This window comes from Cetorhinus maximus, chromosome 32 (assembly GCF_964194155.1).
Source record: "Cetorhinus maximus chromosome 32, sCetMax3.hap1.1, whole genome shotgun sequence".
In the NCBI taxonomy this organism is placed as follows: domain Eukaryota; kingdom Metazoa; phylum Chordata; class Chondrichthyes; order Lamniformes; family Cetorhinidae; genus Cetorhinus; species Cetorhinus maximus.
In genome coordinates, this window is record NC_135910.1 from 14,581,174 (window position 1) to 14,582,634 (window position 1,461).

Here is a 1,461-nt window from a genome sequence, read left to right on the forward strand (position 1 = left end):
CCTAAACTCCTTGGAACTGTGACCAGCCATTCCCTAAGCTCCTTGGAACTGTGACCAGCCATTCCCTGCCAATCCGTGAGCTCCTTGGTACTGTGACCAGCCATTCCCTGCCAATCCCTAAGCTCCTTGGAACTGTGACCAGCCATTCCCTGCCAATCCGTGAGCTCCTTGGAAATGTGACCCGCCATTCCCTGCCAATCCCTAAGCTCCTTGGTATTGTGACCCGCCATTCCCTGCCATTCCCTAAGCTCCTTGATACTGTGGCCTGCCATTCCATTGATTCATTTAGCCTCCCTCGGAGAAAGAGATGTGCCAGACTTGTCTAAACTTTTCTTTTTTCTGTTTTGCTCCAGGTAGCAATAAAAATCATCGACAAAACCCAACTGAACCCAACCAGCCTACAGAAGGTAGGAGATGGCATTGGTTAATGAACTGTTGTTCCATTGTGGCAATGGTGGTGAAGGAAAATGTATCCGAGCCTGAAATGAGGCTCTAATTTGGTCTCCACATTTAGACCACCTGAGTGACCCCCTCCCAAATAATCCCAGTCCAAGTCTTTACCAATCACATGGGGGCGATTGTGTGTGTATGTGCATGCCTGGAAGTTGGAGCTGGTTTGGGGCCTGGAGGCCTGGGGTTTGGGGCCTGGGATTTGGAGTTGGTTTGGGGCCTGGGATTTGGAGTTGGTTTGGGGCCTGGGAGTTGGAGCTGGTTTAGGGCCTGGGAGTTGGAGCTGGTTTGGGGCCTGGGAGTTGGAGCTGGTTTGGGGCCTGGGAGTTGGAGTTGGTTTGGGGCCTGGGAGTTGGAGTTGGTTTGGGGCCTGGGAGTTGGAGCTGGTTTGGGGCCTGGGAGTTGGAGCTGGTTTGGGGCCTGGGAGTTGGAGTTGGTTTGGGGCCTGGGAGTTGGAGCTGGTTTGGGGCCTGGGAGTTGGAGCTGGTTTGGGGCCTGGGAGTTGGAGCTGGTTTGGGGCCTGGGAGTTGGAGCTGGTTTGGGGCCTGGGAGTTGGAGCTGGTTTGGGGCCTGGGAGTTGGAGCTGGTTTGGGGCCTGGGATTTGGAGCTGGTTTGGGGCCTGGGATTTGGAGTTGGTTTGGGGCCTGGGAGTTGGAGCTGGTTTGGGGCCTGGAGGCCTGGGGTTTGGGGCCTGAGATTTGGAGTTGGTTTGGGGCCTGGGAGTTGGAGCTGGTTTGGGGCCTGGAGGCCTGGGGTTTGGGGCCTGGGATTTGGAGTTGGTTTGGGGCCTGGGATTTGGAGTTGGTTTGGGGCCTGGGATTTGGAGTTGGTTTGGGGCCTGGGATTTGGAGTTGGTTTGGGGCCTGGGATTTTGAGCTGGTTTGGGGCCTGGGAGTTGGAGCTGGTTTGGGGCCTGGGAGTTGGAGCTGGTTTGGGGCCTGGGAGTTGGAGCTGGTTTGGGGCCTGGGATTTGGAGCTGGTTTGGGGCCTGGGATTTGGAGTTGGTTTGG

At 56.3% G+C, this 1,461-nt stretch overlaps 1 protein-coding gene across 1 annotated transcript in view; it reads left to right on the forward strand.

The window, feature by feature from the left end:
* LOC144671298 (MAP/microtubule affinity-regulating kinase 4-like) overlaps positions 1 to 428 on the forward strand; it is a 60,224-nt gene extending 59,796 nt beyond the window's left edge. The window contains exon 3 of the mRNA XM_078533108.1: positions 354 to 428. Coding sequence (XP_078389234.1) covers positions 354 to 428 — 75 coding nt within the window. The remainder of the gene's footprint in view (positions 1 to 353) is intronic.
* Positions 429 to 1,461: the final 1,033 nt, after the last annotated feature.